A 20,306-nucleotide genomic window follows, 5' to 3' on the forward strand; every position below is an offset into this window, starting at 1 on the left:
ACTCTTCTGGTCAAAAACATTCTGTGGTTTCCCAATGTTTATTGAATCAAGAAACTTGATTCACTCATCCAACAAATGTTTATTGCATGTCTACGATGGGTCAGGCTCTGTTGTAGGTGCTGGGGATACAGCGGTGAGCAACAGATAAAAACTTCTGCTCTTATAGTGCTTATATTCTAGTGGGGGAGATAGACAATAACCAAGATAAACAAGTATGATAAGTAAAGCATGTTAGTTGGTGATAAGTTCTAAGAGCAATAAGGCAACAGGTCAGGAAGTGGAGGGGGCGAGGGAGAAGTAAAATTTTAGATAGACTAACCAGCAAGAAGAAGACATCCAAGTAAAGATCTAAGAAAATGAAGGAGGGAACCCTGGGGATAGCAGAGGGAATATGGGTCCAGAAGGAGAGGCTGGCAAGTGCAAAGGCCCTGAGGTAAGAGCACACTTTAAAGGATGAGCAGGGAGGTCAGAATGAGGCCCAGTGTCTGGCAGAGTGAGGAGAGAGGGGAGACGGTTGGGATGTGAGATCTGAGATCTAATAGCTGCAGCTTTTACTCTGATAGAGATAGGGGGCCACTAGGGGTTTTGAGCAGAAAAGTGATGTGGGGTGACTTGTCTTGCAGGATCACTCTGGCTGCTGTGTTTAAAATAAAGAGAAAGGAGAAAATGGCCAAGCAGGGAGATGAGTTGGAAGGCCCCTTGCTGGCCCTCTTCTGTTTGTCCAATCACATCTCTTACTATTCTGCTACCCTGTAGCCCTAACAGACTCTTCTTCCCCGAACACACTTGGCAGCGGCTGACCTATCACCCTTGATGAAGTGGCCTCCACTTCGAATAATAATAACAACTGGAATAATAGCTGCTACTTATCCAGCATCAATAATTCCATTCAATTTTTTAAAAAGTATTGTCTAATTTCACTTACAGACATTATTTCATTTAATGTTTATATTTTGTCCCCACTTATTGGGAAAGCTGAGGCTTTTTACAAGTTGCCACCAATTGGAAGGTCCCTGGGCCCAACCATAAGATAAAGAACACTTGATTCCCTTTTGGTCTCAAGTGGACCATTTGCATCTTTATGGGTCTCCAGACCACGTGACCCTCTGGGCATTTCCTCACAGGAAGCCTGCACAAAGGGAGAGGGAGGTGTTTAGGATGACCCTTAAATGTCAATATTAATTATCTGGATAGAAAAACAGAAACAAAGGACATTTTAGGCAAAGAAAATAGCACTGCACAGGTTCAGAGGTACCACATGGGAGGGTCAAGAAACTGCAGTTTACTGGTGTGTAGCATTTATAGGGATGCATTAGGCAGGAAACAGATCTGGAAGGCCTTGAATGGAATGTCATATCAAAGAGCTAGACTTTCTCCTATTTACAGTGAGGGAACATTGAAGGGTTTTAGGTAAACAAACAAGTAAACAAAAATATTGTTTAAGCTTTAACAAGGTAAGAGTGTCCGGGAATGTTGAGGACTGTGTCTACTTGGAAAGCATGCATTCCTTGTAAAGGAAGCAGCCAGAGTTCTGGCTGATGGTTGCTGTACAGAAAGACAAGCCCAGTTTTGCCACTGGGAAATCTGGATTTTTATATAAAATCTTCCAATTTTTATATGTTTGCAACAAGTTTTTAAAAATTTTTGATTACGTATAAAATTTTAATTGTATATAAAACCCCCCATAGGAGCTGCCCTCTGGGGGCTTCTGCCTGGAGTATAAGTAAGCTCCAGGAGGACAGGGACTTTGTCTTATTTCCACTGTGTTCTCAGTGCTTGCCACAGAGCCTGGCACACAGTAGGTGTTCATACATGTTTGCTAAATGTATATGTATGTGTTAGTTATTAGTATTCGTATTGTACGCTTGAGGCTCATGGAGGACAATAGATGACACGGGAAGTGGCCACACTCAGGTTCAAGTTCAAATCTCTGAACTTGGAAATAGACAAAATGTCTTGCAAGAAAGATGGATTAAGGTAGACTAAGAGTAGAAGAGTAGAAACAGCTCTTCGTCAGCCCCTTACACCACCCCCATCCCCTATCCAGGATGTGGGGACGGCTCAGATGGCCTGTGTGTGGCTCCACTTGATTTTAACCCCCCTGGGAAACTTCTGATGCCGTTCTCTGGGACTGTTTTCCCTCTCTTATCTCATTCAGACCTAGGAATCAGAGATGAGGCAGCCCACTCACCACCTGTCCCTCCCCAGCACAGTGACATCTGTAAAACGTTGAGTTGCTAGCAGTAGCAGTTTCTTCTGGGTCTTTCAAAATCAAACAAAGACCCACCGGATCTTGCTGTCCAGGATCCTGGATGACTAAATCCCTAGGGGTACCAGGTAGCTACCAGGCTTTTTCTGATCTAGTTCACTCTTTTACAAACATTATTAGCAGAGCTGCTCATGGCTGCTGCATACATAGAAATGAAAGGAGGGGGGCTGTACAGCAGAAACTAACACAACATTGTGAAGCAACTCTACTCCAATAAAAATTAACTTAAAAACAAGAAAGAAAGGAAAGGAGGTGGGAAAACAATAGAGCCAGTGAAGGGGGATTTGGGGAAATAGAATATCAGTGTTTGAGGCTTCTAAAATCAGAGTCAGGATTTCTGCTAAGATCTACTCAGTTGCCATAAAATCAATCCTTCCTTCCTTTCCTTCTTTCTTCCTCTCTTCCTTCATCAAATCAGACAATAGTTTAGTCAGTCAAGAAACATTTGTTGTTCAGTGTTCAACAGACTCCCATAATTGGCAGGGAATGATTTGAATGATGCCCATGAACTGTGTCACATTTTATTCATATATTCATACACTTTCAATTTATTCAGAAAGGATAAGGAAAGAAGGAAACACTAGCATGTTTTGCCAACTATTACAATTCACAGGGGAAAGCTGTTGTTCCTCTCTACAGTTCTGAGAGTAATTTACCAATTTCTGGACTCTTTCCAGAATCTTGTATTTGAAGGCACAGTCACGGCTCAGTGCACTGCTTTCCTTTTATTTATTTATTTATTTATTTAATTCATTCACTCATTTATTTATAGCTGCATTGAGTGTTCGTTGCTGTATGCGGGCATCCTCCATTTGCGTCCAGCAGTGGCTACTCTTCATTGCAGTGCATGGGCTTCTCATTGTGGGGGCTTCTCTTGTTGCGGAGCACGGGCTCTAGGTGCATGGACTTCAGTAGTTGTGGTGTGTTGGCTCTAGAGTGCAGGCTTAGCAGTTGTGGCGCACGGGCTTAATTGTTCAGTGGCATGTGGGATCTTCCCGTACTAGGGCTCGAACCCATGTCCCCTGCACTGGCAGGTGGATTCGTAACCACTGCGCCACCAGGGAAGCCCGGCAGGCGGATTCTGAACCACTGTGCCACTGGGGAAGTCCCCATAGGTGACTGTTTAATTTAACTTTAAAATCAACTTTATTGAGGTATGAATTACATTCAACAAGGTGTACCCATTTTAAGTATACAATTCGATAAGTTTTGACAAATGTGTATATTTATATTGTCATCGCCAAAGTCAAGATACAGAACACTGGGCCATGCCTCTGTCCCCATGACTGTTACTTAGACAAGCCTGTGGTAGGCTGAGGCAGGGCTCTGCTGTCTCTCAGGTCCTGTGTCTTAGCCTGTGCCTGGGTGGGCACGTCAGGTTGGTCTCATTCTGCGTCCTGACTGCCTTTTTTGGTCCCAGTGCCATTCTTCAACCAGCGGTGCCACTGAAGTTGAAATTTTAATCCTCATTTGGTTCTGTTAGCTATTCTAGACAAGAGGAAGAAGTAGCAGGTAGAATTTGGGCAAAAACCGCGTTCTGAACTCAAAAAAAGTTAAAAAAAAAAAAAAACCCTGGAGGAAACATTAGGAGGCTTGACTATCCTAAAGTTTCTCTGGTTGTTTGGTCTGTACTGATATATTATCACCTAGAATTCTTATTTCCTATTGTTCACCTTTATCTTAGGTCTTAATATAAGGTGCACTGCATTTGAAGTTTTACTACCTGGGTCCCTGAATGGGTCATTTAACTTTGCTTCTTACATGAGTGGGGCTGGAAGAGAAGGTTGGGTGGCCAGTGCAGAGCACTGACCCTGCCATTTTGATCATTTGTTCACCTCAGTTGAGTGTTGAGCATTTACATTTGTCTTCCAGTGCAGGTTAAATCAGACGTGGTACCTGCCCTCAGGGATCTTGCAGTCTAGTTAGGTGAGGTAGGACATGCACATATATGTGTTGGTGTGGATAACTGAGGGCAGGGTGGGGCGCTTGAGAGAAAGTGATGACTGTCTATAGGGGACCAGAGATGGCTTCTTTGGAGCCAGAACTGTGCCTGACACAGTAGGCTCTTGGGAAATAGTTATTTATTGTGAGTCAGGGGGTAACATTCAACGGATACTATTTGGATATATAGAAATGCGGTGAACAAGAGGATAGAATTTTCAGTTAAAGGAAGGAAAGCCACAGTGGCAGAAGAATTTGAGAGCCATGTAATTCAAAAATTACATTAGAGAGGTAGGTTAGAGGTGTATGTTGAATTTCAGTCCAAGAAGTTTCTTCAAAGGTTTTTGAGGTGGGGAATAATGTGATTAAAGAAATGCTTTAGGGAGATGAACCTGTCAGAAACTTTTAAGCTCTGGACTGGGATAAATGATGGGGAAAGTTGATGGGGAAAAAGATGAGTTAACATCATGAAAACAGGAAGTCATTCACAGGGGAAGACTGGAAAATCCCTGTCATTTGCCCTAAGTGTTCTAATATTCTTTATTTCTGAATTAGATCCATTTGCACAACAAGTAAACAAAGAACTGAAAGAAAAAGAAATCCAGGCTGTTGCCACAAATCCCAAAACTACCCACCAGCTAAAAGCAAGCAGTGGTCTTGGGTTTTAGTGGTCTCCCTGAATGTATGATACACACCCGTGGCAGATGGCTTGAGAGGGAGCAAGATAGAGGAAGACTGGAAGAGCCCAGTAAGGCACAGGCATAGCTAGAAAAGGCACTGGGAAGCTGGAAGGTGGGGACCAATAAGATAAGAATGCTTTGGAGACAGGTACACCAGGGTTTAGACCAACGTCTGCAAGGGGCTATCTCATGACCTAAGGCAAGTTAATCTACCTTTTTAATCTTCACTGTTCTCATCTGTTAGAGGGGGACAGTAATGCCTGCATCAAAATAAAGTAATTTAGTTTACTGGAAGACATGTACAAAGTGTTCAGTCAGACAGTAGCTACTGCTGTTCATTTGTTTGAAATATCTGAGATAAGTTCACACCTAAATTATTCAGTATGGAGCAGTTTTTGCTTCTTTTTTCGGTGATTTTTTTTTTCACCACTGATGCTATTCATAAGAATTGGTCATCCTTGTTTCATTGAAATTTTTTATTGAGGTAATAATTATAGATGCAGTTGTAAGAAATCATACAAGGGTATCCCATGTGCCCTTTGCCCGGTTTCCCCCAATGGTAGCATCTTACAAAACTGTAGTACAATATCACAAGTAGGAAATTTCCACTGATACAACCTACCTGTCTTATTCAGATTTCCTCACTTTTGCTCCTGCTCCTTTGTGTTATTTAGTTCTATACTGTTTTATCACGTGTAGGTTGCCCTGGCCACCACCACAGTCAACATACAGAGCATTTCCAGCACCATCAAGATCCCTCCTCTTCCCTGGTGCCATTTTATAACCACACCCACCTCCCTGCCCCCATTCCTAACCCTTGGTAACCGCTAATCTGTTCTCCATTTCTATAATTTTGTTATTTCAAAAGCGTTATATAAATAAAATCATACAGGTTGGCTTTTTCTCACGCAGCATAATTCCTTGGAGGTTCATCCCAGTTGTTGGCATATATCAATAGTTAATTCTTTTTTATTGCAGAGGTCATCCTTTCTTTATTGCTAAGATCAGCAGTTTTGTTACAGTGCAAAAATTCCCAAACTGGTATTCCACAAAATACTATTCTTTTCAATTCTAATATATGTCTCCAAAAAAAAAAAAAAATCCAAAACAACAACAAAAACCTTGTTCCACGTCCAAGTAAATTTGGAAAACTCTGGGTCAAACGAAGTGGAACGGAGTCCTTGTTACAGGACTCAGCAGAACCTTTAGTGTCCGATCTGCTTGTGACTCTCCCTGAGGGGGATTAGGTTTTGTGGTGGTTACCGAAGTTATTTGACCGTTGGGCCCCCTTTTCTTTTGTCTAGAGTAAATTTTGACTTCCTACAGTGTGGTCCACAGGACAGTTTGTGACCCACTGATCTAGTGAAGAGCTCACAAGGTTTCTAAAGTCAGAAACCTTGGGCTCTAACCCTTAGCTCTGTTCTCCTCTGTTTGTCTGAATCCTATAACCTCTGAACCTCAGCATTTCCTAAACTGCAAGAAGAGCATTATAGTGTTTAGCTTGTAAGGTTGTTGTGAGGATAAAGTGAGAGGATCTGTAAGTTGTGAAAGGCCTTGGTAAATTATAAAGCATTATATGAATGTAAGGTACTATAATTCATTTCTAACTTAGTTCTTGATCATTTCTCCCACAGTGGCCCATCCTGGGCCAGCTTGTCTTTTCATCCAGGTTTCAACAGTTGGAAACCTTTAAACCCCCAAAGGACACTGACTTAAAGTCACTTCATCTCCAGAAGCCTCTGGAATCCACCTGGATCAAGACCAACAGCCAGTTCCCCTCTTGTCCCCCAAATTCAAGTAGCCCCTTCACACCCCTCCAGAAAGAGCTCTTCTTAATTATGAATTCTTACCGGGACCTGTTCTACCCAGAAAGGACTGCCCTGAAGAAAGGGGAAGAGATCCGCCACGTGTACTGCCTGCATGTGATAAATCACGTTCTCAAAGCCAATGCCCAGGTGCTTGCCAACAACAGCAGATGCCGAAGCCAGAAACTTGGGTTGGGTGATGATGATGACTTCAGGGACCAAGGGCTAACGAGGCCCAAGGTGAGTGGCAGCAGCAGAACTTTGCCCTCAAGGAGGCTGTAAGGCTCTAACATATGGGTCCTGGCACTTAGCAGGTTCTCAGATGGTTTAATGATTGGAATAATGAATGAGTCCAAGAATGAGCATATTAGATGGGCCAGGTAATGTCACAGCAGTGCTGCAGACAGCTCAGTGGACTGTCTCTAACAGCAGATCTAACTGGAAAGTGGAGTAGGAGGTACCTCCATGATAATTCTCTCCTTAAAGATAAACCCTGATCCTACATAAGTAACACTCCACTATAAATCTCTTCTTTGTGATTGTCAGAGCTGGATGGGACCTTAAGGAGCCTTTTATTCAATCCCTACATATTACACCTGTGGACAGAGACCCAGATTCGTAGAGGACCTTGCTAAAGAGAACCAGAGAAAAAGTAGCAGAGACAGGACTAGAACCAAGGATTCCCTTCACTAAGCCACATAAATATGTAGACCTTGGAAAACAAAATCCCTGTTTTTGCATTGTATCCTTATTACTGCTTAAAGTGATGATTACATTTATGTGGCTCATAAGCCTAAGCTCCAGTGGATTGGGAGCTTACGTCGTTGAATTCTGTCTACGTTTTTCATGATGTGCTGGAGCTAGATACTGTGCCACCCATACCCCCTTACCCTTTAGCCTCTGTGTCTATATTGAAGAAGCCTCATCTTCTTAGATTCTTCTCATTGGGCTTAATAGGATTTTAGGATTTTGATACTGATATGGCTCTTAGAGATTTCTTAGTCCAACCCTCTTGTTTGATAGTTGGGGAAACCAAAGCCTAGACACTTACTTAGTGTGACAGCCGGGACAGTAACTTGGCCCTCTTCAAAACTGATCCATCATCCCTGCACTGTACCAAACTGAATCACTACACCCCTCTGGCTGTGCTGGTTGCCTTTCTGAGAAACTATCTCAGAATCTTGAACATCAGGATAATAAGATGATCTGTTTCCATTTAGAATTGCAAAATAGAATATGAGGTAGATTACCCATGAGTCACATTCAGAATTTGGTGAATTGTCTGATCTGACTGGGGTTATATCCATTGATTGTATTGTTTACACAAGGGTAGTTAGAAGGTAATCATTTGTTAAGCATCTTCTGTTTTTTTTTCCTCAACAGTTAAAATTGAGCACTTTTGGAAATGTTTGGAAAACTGAATCCTATATTTCCCATTGAAATATCATCTTATTTCAGAAATCCTTTATCATCATTTCTGAAAAATGTACTAGGAAATGTACTAGAAAAGTAATGATGCTTTAGTCCTTTCCTTACTAACTTTATTCTCTACTTAATACATCTAATTCATTTGTTCAGCATATTCCTTGGGTCTTACGGATCAAAATACTGAACTAAGTTCTGTGGGAGACAGAAATGAGTAACATTTCTTGTCCTCAAAGAGCTTTGTGTGTTTATGCCCTTGGGTTTTTGCTAATGGACACCTCTGTTAACGGCATTGACTTACCTCAAAGAGTATTTCTGGGCTTCCCTGGTGGCGCAGTGGTTGAGAGTCCGCCTGCCGATGCAGGGGACACGGGTTCGTGCCCCAGTCCAGGAAGATCCCACATGCCGCGGAGCGGCTGGGCCCGTGAGCCATGGCCGCTGAGCCTGCGCGTCCGGAGCCTGTGCTCCGCAGCGGGAGAGGCCACAACAGTGAGAGGCCCGCGTACCGCAAAAAAAAAAAAAAAAAAAAAAAATTTCTACATTCTGCTTAAGAATTAACCCCACCCCCACCCCAAGGAGCCATGAGATTGAAGTCCATAGGACATGGTGCTGTGGGTCGGAAAGATGCTCAGCCTTCAGTACTGAGCCAGGTCCTATGTAAAGGGGGTGACACGGATGTGGTCCTTGGCCAGGGGCTGTGGAACGGAGGGCTCCTTAGGTCCCCAGCAGGCTCACCTCGAGCTGTCCTTCCTTCCCCTTGCCCCTCCAAGGCTGCCCATCACTCCCTCCACGGGTGCCGATAGTGGTGCCATTCCGGGAAGCTGCTTTGCGGGTGGTACAGCTCTTCATCTGTCTTCTTGAGGGCGACAGCAAGAAGAAAATAATTGTAAGCAACAAAAAGAGGTTTAATGGAGAGTATGGCTCAGATCCCAAGGAGAGACCACCCAACCTGAAGAGGCCTGAGGATTATGAAGCTGTATTTGTCGGCAACATCGATGACCACTTCAGGACTGGTAATTCCTCCTTGTCAAAACTGAGACCCTGAGGGACCTGAGGTGTGAGGTGCACATAGCTGGAAGCTAGAAGCCTGGAATTAGGCATTCTTTCAGAGGGTCACTGTCTCAGCCTCCTAGCAGAACCAGGACGCATTTGAGACCACTCGTCTGCCAGGGGAGAGTCTTGCCTTGGCTAATGGGGTACATACTTGGCTAATGGGATGGAGTGTCTGTGAAGGCATGTATGAAAGGCACCTGCATGTTTATAACAAATGTCTCAGCATGCCTATAGCTGGTAGCTCACAGTCAATGCTACAAGGCTTCTTGGGGGAGTTGGAGCTGATGGGGCTGGGTGGGTCAGTCTGGGGAAGATGAATAAACTAGAGCATCTGTACGTAATGGACTTCCCTCCTGCCTGCCATGTGGAGTGCCCACACCTGAATTATCTCCACTCTGGACTTACTGACTCCCACCCAGCTTTGCACGTTTTTGCTTGTTTGTCATTCAGCTCCCATGTACTTGGTTGCTTGTTCATTGAAAAAGTTCCTGGAAAATATTTATTAGTCACGTATGCCCATTTACCACTTATTAAGCATCTACTATGTGCCAGGCACTGTTAAGCTGGAGATATGGAATTAAAAGTTACTGTTAAGCAAGTCCAGCCTTAAGACAAATCAGACAGTATGGGATGAGATGTGTTACGGTTAGAGGATAGTGGGTGTTCTAGTTAAAGTATTTAAAGCAAATATCCTTACTCAAAATGGGCTCAGGACTGTTAGGGAAGGCCTTCTGTTGGAGGTACCATCCATACTATGTTGAAACCTGAGTCAGATTTAGCCAGGTACAAAGTAGAGCGATGAGAGTGGAAGAAAAAGTTTCAGACAGGAAATGGCAAGTGTGGAGGCATCAGGGTGAATAAACCGGCATGACTTAGGATTCAGAGGCTTTAGCATGGCCGGAGTGTGCAGTGCAAGGGGATTAGAGCTTACAGTTAGTTTTAAACATATGCAGGCGGCCAACAAGGAGCTGATAAATCAGTCTTTTGTTTAATTGATATATAATTGACATATTAGTTTCAGGTGTACAACATAGTGATTCAATGTCTATATACCTTACAAACTTATCACAACAATAAGTAAAGTTACCGTTTGTCACCATACAAAGTTAATGCAATATTATTGACTATATTCCCCATGGCATACATTGGATCCCTGTGACCTGTTCACTTTATAACTGGAAGTTTTATACCTCCTGATCTCCCCCATCCATTTTGCCCACCCTCCAACCCCGCCCTCCCTGCTGGCAACCACCAGTCTGTTCTCTGTATCTATCCGTCTGGTTTTTTGTTTTTTAGATTCCACATATAAGTGAAGTCACATGCTGTTGATATTTGTCTTTGTCTGACTTATTTCACTTACTGTGATACTCTCAAGGTCTATCCTTGTTGTCGCAGATGGCAAGATTTCATTCATCTATGGCTGAGTAATATTCCATTGTGTGTGTGTGTGTGTGTGTGTGTGTGTGTGTGTGTGTGTGTGTACACACCGCATCTTTATCCATTTGTCATCTGTGGACACTTAGGCTGCTTCCATATTCCATATTTTGGCTATTATAAATGTTGCATTGAACGTAGGAGTGCATATATCTTTTTGAATTAGTGGGTTTTTTTCTTTGGATAAACACCCAGAAGTTGAGTTGCTCAATTGTATGGTGATTCTATTTTTAATTTTTGAAGAACATCCATACTGTTTTCCATAGTGGCCACACCAATTTACATTTCCACTAACAATGCACAAGGGTTCCCTTTTCTCCACATCTTTGCCAGCATTTGTTATTTCTTGTCTTTTGGATAAGACCTATTCTGACAGGTTTGAGGTGATATCTCATTGTGGTTTTTTTTCTCTCTGTGCTTTGGTTAATAGCAACTTATAATACATGGTGGCTGTAAGAATTTATAACTCCAAAATCACAGCCTATCATTTTATATTATTTCATTTTGATCACAGCACTTACTAGCCACCTGATACATTCTTCTTTTTTTTTTTTTTTAATTGGAGTAGGTATAGTTGATTTACAATGTTGTGCTCATTTCTGCTGTACGGCAGTGACTCAGTTATACACATATATACATCCTTTTTTATATTCTTTTGCATTATGGCATATCCCAGGAGATTGGATATAGTTCCCTGTGCTATACAGTAGGACCTTGTTGTTTACCCATTCTAAAGGTAATAGTTTGCATCAACTAACCCCAGACTCTCAGTCCATCCCTTTCCCCACCCCTGACCTTGGCAACCACAGGTCTGTGAGTCTGTTTCTGTTTTGTAGGTAGGTTCATTTGTGCCATATTTTAGATTTCATATATACGTGATATCATATGGTATTTGTCTTTCTCTTTGACAGACTCCTCTTAGTATGATAATCTGTAGTTGCATCCATGTTGCTGCCAAATGGCATTATTTTGTTCATGTTTATGACTGAGTAGTATTCCGTTGTATATATGTATCACATCTTTATCCATTCATCTGTCAATGGACATTTAGGTTGTTTCCATGTCTTGGCTATTGTGAATAGTGCTGCTGTGAACATAGGGGTGCATTATCTTTTTGAATTATAGTTTTGTCCAGATATATGCCCAGGAGTGGGATTGCTGGATCATATGGTAATTATATTTTTAGTTTTCCAAGGAAACTCCATACTGTTTTCCATAGTGACTGCACCAACTTACATTCCCACCAACAGCGTAGGAGGGTTCCCTTCTCTCCACACCCTCTCCAGCATTTGTTATTTGTAGACATTTTAATGATGGCCATTCTGACCAGTGTGAGATGGTACCTCATTGTAGTTTTGATTTCTCATTGTGATTTTGATTTGCATTTTCCTGATGAGTGATGTTGAGCATCTCTACATTTGACTGTTGGCTATCAGTACGACTTCTTTGGAAAAATGTTTATTCAGGTCCTCTGCTTTTTTTTTTTTTTTTTTTTTTTTTTTTTTGCTGTACGCGGGCCTCTCACTGTTGTGGCCTCTCCCGTTGCGGAGCACAGGCTCCGGACGCGCAGGCTCAGCGGCCATGGCTCATGTGCCCAGCCACTCCACGGCATGTGGGATCCCCCCGGACCGGGGCACGACCCCGTGTCTCCTGCATCGGCAGGTGGATTCTCAACCACTGCGCCACCAGGGAAGCCCCCTCTGCTATTTTTTTTTTTTTTTTTTTTTTTCTTTTTGCGGTATGCGGGCCTCTCACTGTTGTGGCCTCTCCCGTTGCGGAGCACAGGCTCCGGACGCGCAGGCCCAGCGGCCATGGCTCACGGGCCCAGCCGCTCCGCGGCATATGGGATCCTCCCAGACCGGGGCACGAACCCGCATCCCCTGCATCGGCAGGCGGACTCTCAACCACTGCGCCACCAGGGAGGCCCCCCTCTGCTATTTTTTAATTGGATTGTTTGGGGGGGTTTTTTTGCGTTTTTTTTTTTTTTTTTTGCAGTACGCGGGCCTCTCACTGTTTTGGCCTCTCCCATTGCGGAGCGCAGGCTCCGGACGCGCAGGCTCAGCGGCCATGGCTCACGGGCCTAGCCGCTCCGTGGCACGTGGGATCTTTCCGGACCAGGGCACGAACCCATATCCCCTGCATCGGCAGGCGGACTCTCAACCACTGTGCCACCAGGGAAGCCCCGTTTGGGGTTTTTTGATAATGAGTTACATGAGTTCTTTATATATCTTGGATCTTAACCCCTTACTAGATTTGCAAATATCCTCTCCCATTCAGTAGATTGCCTTTTTGTTTCATTGATGGTTTCCATCGCTGTGCACAAGCTTTTTAGTTTGATGTAGTCCCATTTGTTTATTTTTGGTTTCATTGCCCTTGCCTGTGGAGTCAGATCCAAAAAAATATTGCTAAGACTGTTGTCAGGGAAGTTACTGCCTATGTTTTCTTCTGGGAGTTCTGTGGTTTTCAGGTCTTATGTTCAAGTCTTTAATCCATTTTGAGTTGATTTTTGTAGATGGTGTAAGCTAGTGGTCCAGTTTCATTCTTTTGCATGTAGCTGTCTAGTTTTCCCATCACCATTTGTTGATGAGACTGTCTTTTCTGCATTGTATATTCTTGTCTCCTTTGTCATAGATTGTGACCATATAAATATGGATTTATTTCTGGGCTCTCTGTTCTGTTGATCTGTGTCTGTTTTTGTGCTATTACCGTACAATTTTGATTACTGTAGACTTGTAGTGTAGTTTAAAATCAGGGAGTGTTATACCTTCAGCTTTGTTCTTCTTTCTCATAATCAGTTTGGCTATTCAGGATCCTTTGCAACTCTGTACAAATTTTAGGATTACTCTAGTTTTATGAAAAATGTCATGGGTACTTTGATAAGGATTGCATTAAATCTGTCGATTTCTTTGGGTAGTATGGACTTTGTTTTTGAATTTTATTTATTTCTTTATACAGCAGGTTCTTATTAGTTATCCATTTAATACATATTAGTATATACATGTCAGTCCCAATCTCCCAATTCATCACACCCCCACCCCCACCCCCACTTTCCCCCCTTGGTGTCCAGTATGGACATTTTAACAGTACTAAGTCTTCCCATCTATGAGCATGGTGTATTTTTTCATGTTTCTGTCATCTTTAATTTCTTTCATCAATACCTTGTAGTTTTCCAAGTACAAGTTTTTTACCTTCTTGGTTAGATTTTTTTCTAGGTAGTTTATTCTTTTTGATGCTATTGTAAATGGATTGTTTTCTTAATTTCTCTTTCTAATAGTTCATTATTAATGTATATAAACACAACAGATTTTTGTTAATTTTGTATCCTGCAACATTACTAAATTTATTTATTAGTTCTGACAGTTTTTTGGTGGAGTCTTTAGGGTTTTCTCCATAAAGTATCATGTCATCTGCAAATAGTCAGTTTTACTTCCTCCTTTCCAATTTGGGTATCTTTTATTTCTTTTTCTTGCCTAGTTGCTGTGGCTAGGATTTCCAATACTATGTTGAATAAAAGTGGCAGAAGTGTGCATCCTTGTCTTGTTCCTGATTTTAGAGGAAATGCTTTCAGCTTTTCACCACTGAATATGATGTTAGCTGTTGGTTTATCGTATATGCCTTTGTTATGTTGAGATACGTTCCCTCTATACCCACTTTGTCAACCCATCCTTGCATCCCTGGAATAAATTCTACTTGATTATAGTGTATGGTCCTTTTAATGTATTGTTGGATTCAGTTTGCTAATAATTTGTCAAGGATTTTTGCATCTGTGTTTATCAGGCATAGTAGCCTGTACATTTCTTTTTTTGTGGTGTTTCAGTATCAGGGTTATGCTGGCCTCATAAAATGAGTTTGGAAGTGTTTCCGCCTCTTCAGTTTTTTGAAATATGTTTGAGAAGGATAGGTATTAAATCTTCTTTAAGTACTTCATAGAATTTACCATGAAGCTCTCTGGTCCTGGTCTTTTGTTTTTGGGGAGCTTTTTGATTACTGATTCAATCACATTACTAGTAATTGATCTATTCACATTTTTTCTTCATGATTCAGTTTTAGAAGATTGTGTGTTTCTAGGAATTTATGTATTTCTTCTAGGTTATCTGACTTGTTGGTGTATAATTGTTCGTAGTAGTCTCTTACGATACTTTGTATTTCTGTAGTGTCAGTTATAGCTTCTCTTTCATTTCTGATTTGGGCCCCTTCTCTTTTTTTCTTATTGAGTCTGACTAAAGGTTTGTTAATTTTGTTTATCTTTTCACAGAACCAGCTCTTAGTTTCATTGATCTTTTTTTTTTTGTCTCCATTTCATCTATTCAGTATTTCTCATCTGACTTCTATTATTTCCTTCCTTCTTTGTTGGAAGTTTTTTCCTTTCAGCATATTTGAACATATCATGCCATCTCCTTCTGGACCACAAAGTTTCTGATGAAAAATCAGCTGATATTCTTATGGGGATTCCCTTGTCTGTAATTAGTTGTTTTTCTCTTGCTGCTTAAGATTCCCTCTTTACCTTTGACTTTTAACATATTAATTATAATGTGTCTTGGTATGAATCTCCTTGGGCTCATTTTGTTTGGGACTCTTGGTTCTTGCTGGACCTGAATGTCTGTTTCCTTCACCAGGTTAGGGACATTTTTAGCCATTATTTCTTCAGATAAGTTTTCTGCCCCTTTCTTTCTCTGTCCTCCTTCTGGGACCCCTATAATGTGGGTGTTAGTGCCCCTTTCTCTCTCTTCTTCTGCGACCCCTTAACACCGATGATAGTACACTTGATGTTGTCCCACAGTTCCCTTAAACTGTCCTCATATTTTAAAAATATTTTTTCTCTTTGCTGTTCTGTTGGGGTGATTTCTGCTACCTTGTCTGCCAGGTCACTGATCTGTTCTTTTCTACCATCTAGTCTGCTGTTGATTCCCTCTAGTGTATTTTTCAGTTCAATTATTATAATCTTCAGCTGTGTGAGCTCTGTTTAGAACTTTCTTATATTCTGTCTCTTTCTTGAGTTTCTCACTGTGTTCGTTCATTCATCTCCCAAGTTTGGTGAGCATCTTTAGGACTATGACTTTGAATTCTTTATTGGATAAATCACTTGCATCTGTTTCATTAAATATTTTTTCTGGGGTTTTATCTTGTTCCTTCATTTGGAACATGTTCCTCTGCTTCCTCATTTTGCTTGACTCTCCGTCTTTGTTTCTGTGTATTATGCAAAACAGTTACTGCCCCGTCTTGAAGGAGTGGCCCTGTGTGGGAGATGAACTGTATTTTTAACTTTTTCCTAGTTCTTGGTCATCTTATAAACTCTCTCTGTTTGTTTCACTCCCATGGAGTCTAGAAATGCAGTCCCACCCCCATCTGCCTGAGCCTGGTGCTCAAGGAGTGTCCCCTGTGTGGGCTACATGTGATTGTTGCCTCAGGTCGTGTCCCGCGAGTGGCATGAGATGGGGTAGGCGTGGCTGCTCGTTGTCCATGTTTGTCAGTGCTGCACACAGGCAGTGCAGGGCCGTGGGGTAGGGGGTACTCACCCACCACCACTGTTAGCAACTTAAGAGTGAGAGTGCAAAAAAGTGGCACCCACCAGTGCCATCAAGGTAGAGGGAATTTGTAAAAATGGCATCTGCCAGCATTCTGTCCCCAGAGAGAGTCCCAGCCAACTTCTGCCCCTCTGGTAGATGCTTTAAGATTAGCAAGTGAATCTCCTTCACATATGATCTGGGCTCTTTAAAGACTGCTACTTGTTGCTTAGGAAAGAGATGTGGGCAGGAAATATAAATTTTTGTGATGATAATGTTAAAGCCATAATTAGTGAATATATTTATCCAAAGCTTTATGTAGAGTGAAAGAGAACTTGTGGGTGAATCCAGGGATTTGTTGAAGAGCTCTTTGAATATGGAAAAATAGATAAGGACCAGGTCAGTAATAGAAGTAAGTGTTAAAGTGACAGAAACCACCAGTAAGGAAAAGAACATTTCAAGGAGGGTGTGCTTATGCATTCGTGACAAGAAACACTAAAGTGCCATTGAATTGGTAACTGAGAGCTGTTGGTGACCTTGGCAAGAGTCATTTCAGTGGTGTCCTGAGACTCAGAGGCAGATTGCAGTACATTAAGAAGTGAGTGGGAGATTTTAAAGTAGAGATAATTTTTTGGAAGGTTTGCCAGTGAAGGAAAAGAAGAGGGTGGGAGCTAGAAGGGACCGTAGATGCAAAGGAGGGATGACGATGATGATTTTAATAATTAAAGCAGTTGGAGCACAATTACATGCAAAGGGGAAGATGTGGAAGGTACAAGGGGAGGCTGCAGTTGGAGAGGGTGGAAGCTAATGGCTTGGTGGTGACTCATGAACTGATGTGTGCTTGGCTGTTTTGTGTATAGGGGTGGCAATACTGCAGAGAAGCATCCGACTTTATGCCCCCTTCTATTCGTCAGACATCCTCATTGCCTCCCCTCTGGGCTTGAGGACCATCATTGGTGGAGAAGGAGAGAAGAAGAGAGATTTTGACTTTCTGTCTTGTATTAAGCTTCTCATCATTGATCAAGCTGACATTTACCTGATGCAGAACTGGGAGCATGTCTTGGTAATGCTGGTCATTAACATTTAGAGACAAGAAGCTCAGTGGTTTGAGTCTGAAATGGTTATTAAAGTCCAGATTAAAACTCAGCTTGGAAATGGAAATATTCCACATTTTCCAATTTGAAAACGGGAAATGTTGTCCCCTCTTCTACCCACAAGTTGGTCAGTAAAGTATCCAGAAAGATAAAAATTCTTGTCAACATTTTCAAATCTCCAGAAAAGATTTCTTCCCCTTAAAAGTTGCTTCTAGTAATAGACCAGTTTAGTGTGGTTGGTTGGTTGGTTGGTTGGTTGGTTGGTTGGTTGGCTGATTGATTGAAATCCCTCCTCACCAGGAATGTTTTTATCTAAAATAGTTCCTCCTATTTATGCTCGTTCTCTTTTGTTTGGTCTTCAGTGGAGATGGGAAAACATTGCTCATGATTTCTTAATTTGTGATGTTTTACAGAGAAACGTAAGATGTTTTTGTCCCCCTACTGTAATTTGTACTATAATTTTTTTTCTCCCTCTCAACATACTCTGCAATGTTTTGGGGTTTAGGATTGTGCTTTGGAACAATCCTCATCACAGAACTATAGGTTTATTTTTATAAGGCATGTGAGAATTTACCTTTTCTACAACCCCAGGACTTGGAGTAAGTTTGGGACAGATAAAGGGGAGTACTTATTTATAAAGTAGGGAATAAACTTATAGTACTTGTGACCCTTCAATATACATTACAAGGTAAAAATATGATTAAAATAGAACAGGCATGTCGATGGTTGAGTCATCTTTATTTTGAGCAAAAGGCACATGTAGTCACTCAGGGAATTTTCTAACGTTTTGGGAGCCGAGTCATGGAAGGACAGCAGCTCTGTTTTCCGTGTCATTTCCCTTCTTGTCCAAGTCTGGAACTGAGTTGCTTATAGAGTGACCAGAGTGGCATTTCAGAATTTCCTTTAAAAGAAATATTCTGTATAGGTAGCATCTTGATCCTTTTTGAGAGATCCACAAGGTGGCCAGTTTGAGCTTTTCTTCTTGTTCGCTTGACTATGGGCAAGTCACTCACCCATCTGAGCCTGTTTTCTTGTTGTAATTTGGGAGATGATAGTATCTACTTCATGGGGTTAAATAAGATGATGGGCTTATAGAAAGGTTAGCAACGCCCAACAGGTAAGTGTTCAATAAGTATTAATGGAGTATTACTTCTGCTCAAAGCATTTGATGAACCACATGAACCTACTGCCCTTGGACTCACATGGGGTGGACTTTTCTCGAGTGCGCATGTGGAACCTCAATAATTGGTCCAAGTACTATCGTCAGACGCTGCTGTTTGGGGCCCTGCAGGATGCCCAGATCAACTCTGTGTTCAACAAGTACTGCGTCAATGTGCAAGGCCAGGTGGGTTCTCTCCTTCTTTCTCTGAATTTTCATGAAGTATTGTGTATTGTTTGGGTCATGAGGCAGAAGGAGAGGACAGCATTTGGTCAACAATGGGGATAGCTCACTTCCTAATGTTCTCACTGACTCCTGGCAGGTGGCTGTGAGGAACGTCCCGATGACAGGCTGCATCAGTCATGTCCTGGTGCAGCTCCCACATGTCTTCCAGAGGATGGAACCTGAAAACCTAGCTTCAGTGATTGATGCCAGGTACATTGGATCCCTGGGGGTCACAGAGAGGGATTTTACTTGGGCATTCAAATTTAGAATTGTATTCCACGTTGGCTTTCTTAGTTACCATTTACGAAATGAAATGAGATAATTGAATCCAATCATGCCATTGACAGAGGAGGACACTGAAGGCCAGAGAAATGGTGTGTTGTCCTAGTTCCAATAGTGTCAGGGTTAGTAAATCAAGGGTACTTTCCCCTAGACTGTGGCATTTTTAAATTACATTAATTTTTTAATGCCTCATGTCAACAACTTAATTCTAAGCCCTTCAGGGCAAGAACTGTTTTTCTAATTCTCTATGTAATTTCCCCGTCTTCTCATTGTGTTTAGTCAGGGGACCCATGGTAGCAGAATGGTGCTTAACACATGGTAGGTGTTCAGTAATTATTTGTTGACTGACTGATTGACAACTGAATGAATGAATGAATGATACAGTTACGTACTTCCTAGAATAATTCTCTGGGATATACCAGCATCACATCTATCCTTTATGATGAATAGTGTTGGCACTTACTTTTTGATGCGCTTAACAAGTTTTATCCCTATATAATCTCTTTGCAATGAGGTAGGCCAAATTGGCCTCTTAGGGGAGGTAGAAGGAGATTGTGACTTGCCCAGGGTCATGCAGTTGGCAGTGACACTATGGCTCACCTCTAGACCACTGACTCTCTGCCCTTTGCCTTTCCAAATCAGGTTTAACTTTTTCGTCAACAAGATTTTGCCTCAGTATCGTGATGCAGTCACGTCTCACACGCTTATCTATGTCCCCTCCTACTTTGACTTTGTGCGTCTCCGAAATTACTTCAAGGAGGAGGAACTGAACTTCACTCATATCTGCGAGTACACCCAGAAGTCTGGTGTCTCCAGGGCCAGACACTTCTTCCTTCAAGGAGAGAAGCAGTTCCTGCTCCTCACAGAGCACTTCCATTTCTACAAAAGGTAAAGTAGGGCCAGGTTTCAAGTGTCCTCTCTGGAGGGTCTGCTTCCAAGTGCATGGTGGGCTTTGCTGTGTTATAAGGTCCTCCCTTGCTTCACCTCCTGCAGACAAGCCAGAGTCTGGGGGGCTGGACAGACTTTTCTTGATTGGTTGGTTGGTTTTCTTTCAAAATGGGCATTGTTGGAAAAGGTGGTAGAAACGAATGAGTGACTACAGCATAACCTGTATACAGATCTGGAGTGGGTCCATACTTAGGGTACCTCCTGTAGCTGTGGGTATACCCCTCAAGAAGGATATTACAGAGTTGAGCAGCTCTCAACTGAATACAGGAAAGGGAGGAACCTGTCGTAGAAGCACAGATGAAACACCTGGGGACTGTGTGGTCTGTGGAGATGGAAGTTGAGTACAGGGTCAGTGTTCAGAAAGCTCTCATTTGTCCTGAGGCAGTGCACACACACTTCTGCACCAAGGAGAACCAGGACTAAGGGGCTCCTTGAAGTTTAGGAGAAGCAAAAGGTGAGGGGCTTAGAGGTGACTATTTAAGGGCTT

At 42.2% G+C, this 20,306-nt stretch overlaps 1 protein-coding gene across 1 annotated transcript; it reads left to right on the forward strand.

Annotated features, from left to right (window-relative positions):
• Positions 1-391: 391 nt before the first annotated feature.
• Positions 392-20,295, forward strand: LOC309798223 (U3 small nucleolar RNA-associated protein 25 homolog; the record flags this gene model as incomplete). Its single annotated transcript, XM_082646483.1, has 7 exons — positions 392-433; positions 6,525-6,935; positions 8,839-9,133; positions 16,972-17,174; positions 18,368-18,550; positions 18,687-18,799; positions 19,514-20,295. 7 exons carry the CDS (start codon positions 392-394, stop codon positions 19,761-19,763), a joined length of 1,497 nt encoding a protein of 498 aa, XP_082502609.1. The 3' UTR covers positions 19,764-20,295.
• Between the last annotated feature and the right edge of the window lie 11 nt (positions 20,296-20,306).

Source organism: Mesoplodon mirus (genome assembly GCF_964341445.2).
Source record: "Mesoplodon mirus genome assembly, contig: HAP1_SCAFFOLD_2267, whole genome shotgun sequence".
NCBI lineage: Eukaryota > Metazoa > Chordata > Mammalia > Artiodactyla > Ziphiidae > Mesoplodon > Mesoplodon mirus.